Consider the following 1,786-nt stretch of genomic DNA (forward strand, 5'->3'; position numbering starts at 1 on the left):
ACGAGTATCCATGGGACTAATGTAGATACATTTTACCCTTATATACTCATCAACTCGCTACTCCGTTCTCATCCGGCCGATTGCTTATCTTTGAGATATAGGAGTGGCTGCGAGAGCATAGGGTTGACCCATAAATAACGGCAAAAAAAGTCGACCGAGTTTTAAACAAATCCTGTCGATTCAAACCCGATGGTTTCGCAATCTCCAAAACAACCTCTCTGGTAGCGTCTCGACTAACTTGTTCGAAAAGGTAATATCGAGAAGGAGAGAGCTATAATCCACCAAGATACTTTGGTCGAAAGGATGATCGTTTTTCTGTCTAGAAAACTCTCGCCTTCCCTATCTCGGCAGTGTAAGCACCCCAATCGTCTAGCTATTAGCATCAATTCAAATATAATTCTCGCACCTCAGCGACCTTTTCCCGTAATTGACGGTGATCTCCTTGCCATGAAAGATGTGTCGCCGGCTAACCGGCACACAGGACATCGACACTTTTCCCTTCTCCAATACTGTTGGCTGTAGTGGACAGTGATTTCTTCCCCATCATAAATGTTTTCTTCAGCAACGATTGCGATCCTAAACTTCCCTGATACCCTCATGCCCTTGAAGCGGGCCAATGGGTCACAACTGTGATTGAACAGTCGAGAGATATTGCCGGACTCAGCACAGTTAATCTGAGCGACTGTGGGCTCGCCGAGGATATCGCCCCGGTCCACCTGTATACATTGACCGTTGTCGTACGTATTGGGAGGCGCTAATGTCCCCGTAAGGAAGGCGATAATGGTGCCCTCCGAATACGCGATTTGGCCCGCTTCCTTCGCGATGGCTTGCAGACCTCGATTTTTGCCCCCATATTTGTCGTTATAATTCCGAATGCGAGGCGGTGTCTCGTGGCGAATGGCGGTGCAATGGCAATTTCTCTCATGGCACAGGTCGCAAGGGCAGTTGCTCTGATGACACACATTGCACTGAATCCCTCCAGAAGGAGGCAGGGATGTTGGGTCAACCGGCCACGGTGAGTCGTTGGGCCAGTCTTCAGGTCTGGGCCACTCTGGATATGCACCAGGATCATATATGTTTTCGTCCTTTGCTGGGAAGTCTTCCAGAATGGAGACCAACTCTCCGTCCGAAACTTTGTCCAATGATACGCTCAGGTTTGCCCAGATGAAGTCGACATCGTCTGCCGCGGGATCCAGGGAGTGTTCAAATGCTCTCCCCGCGACGCAGAGAGCGGGCATATACTCGGTCTTCAGATGAGAAAGTAACGAGGCAAAGTCTCCTTCGTCGAGGTTGAGCCCAAGATGTGGGAGAAAAGCTAAATTTTTGCGTTTCGAAGGGGATGAAGCAAAGGATACCTGGAAACGCCATGCAGTATTCCCGCCACTTCGCCCCCTGAGTTCGATGGTACTGGCACTGGCGGCGGTTCATCCCCGTGCGCTGAAGAATTTTTGCAATGACAGCTGGGTCACTCCTTAGACGGCCTTGGTTGATCTCGTCGATATGATCGGCAAGACGGACTTGGAACAACCGAGTAAGGAAGTTATGAAAGGCAGTCTTGCGTGAAAGCATACTGAGGAATTTCACATCGTTCTCGAGCATTTGGGCCGGATCTTGGATCCGAAGTTGTCTTTTGGACGCATTTGTGGTGAGATATAATCGTATCGCTGTGGGTTCGGGGTCTCGACGACCGTGGACAATATCGAGGAACTGCTGGATTGCGTCTCTACTCCGAATAGCCGTCACCATCCGTGAGACTAGATCGTTGCGGATCTCAGTTTCAGTCATT

At 49.8% G+C, this 1,786-nt stretch overlaps 1 protein-coding gene across 1 annotated transcript; it reads right to left on the reverse strand.

Moving 5' to 3' along the window:
- Positions 1-1,781, reverse strand: PV06_11836 (uncharacterized protein). Its single transcript, XM_016413571.1, has one exon. The coding sequence runs from the start codon at positions 1,236-1,238 to the stop codon at positions 408-410; it is 831 nt and encodes a 276-aa protein (XP_016256051.1). The 5' UTR covers positions 1,239-1,781; the 3' UTR covers positions 1-407.
- Positions 1,782-1,786: the final 5 nt, after the last annotated feature.

The sequence above is a fragment of the Exophiala oligosperma genome (assembly GCF_000835515.1).
Source record: "Exophiala oligosperma strain CBS 72588 unplaced genomic scaffold supercont1.74, whole genome shotgun sequence".
NCBI classification, from domain to species: Eukaryota; Fungi; Ascomycota; class Eurotiomycetes; order Chaetothyriales; family Herpotrichiellaceae; genus Exophiala; species Exophiala oligosperma.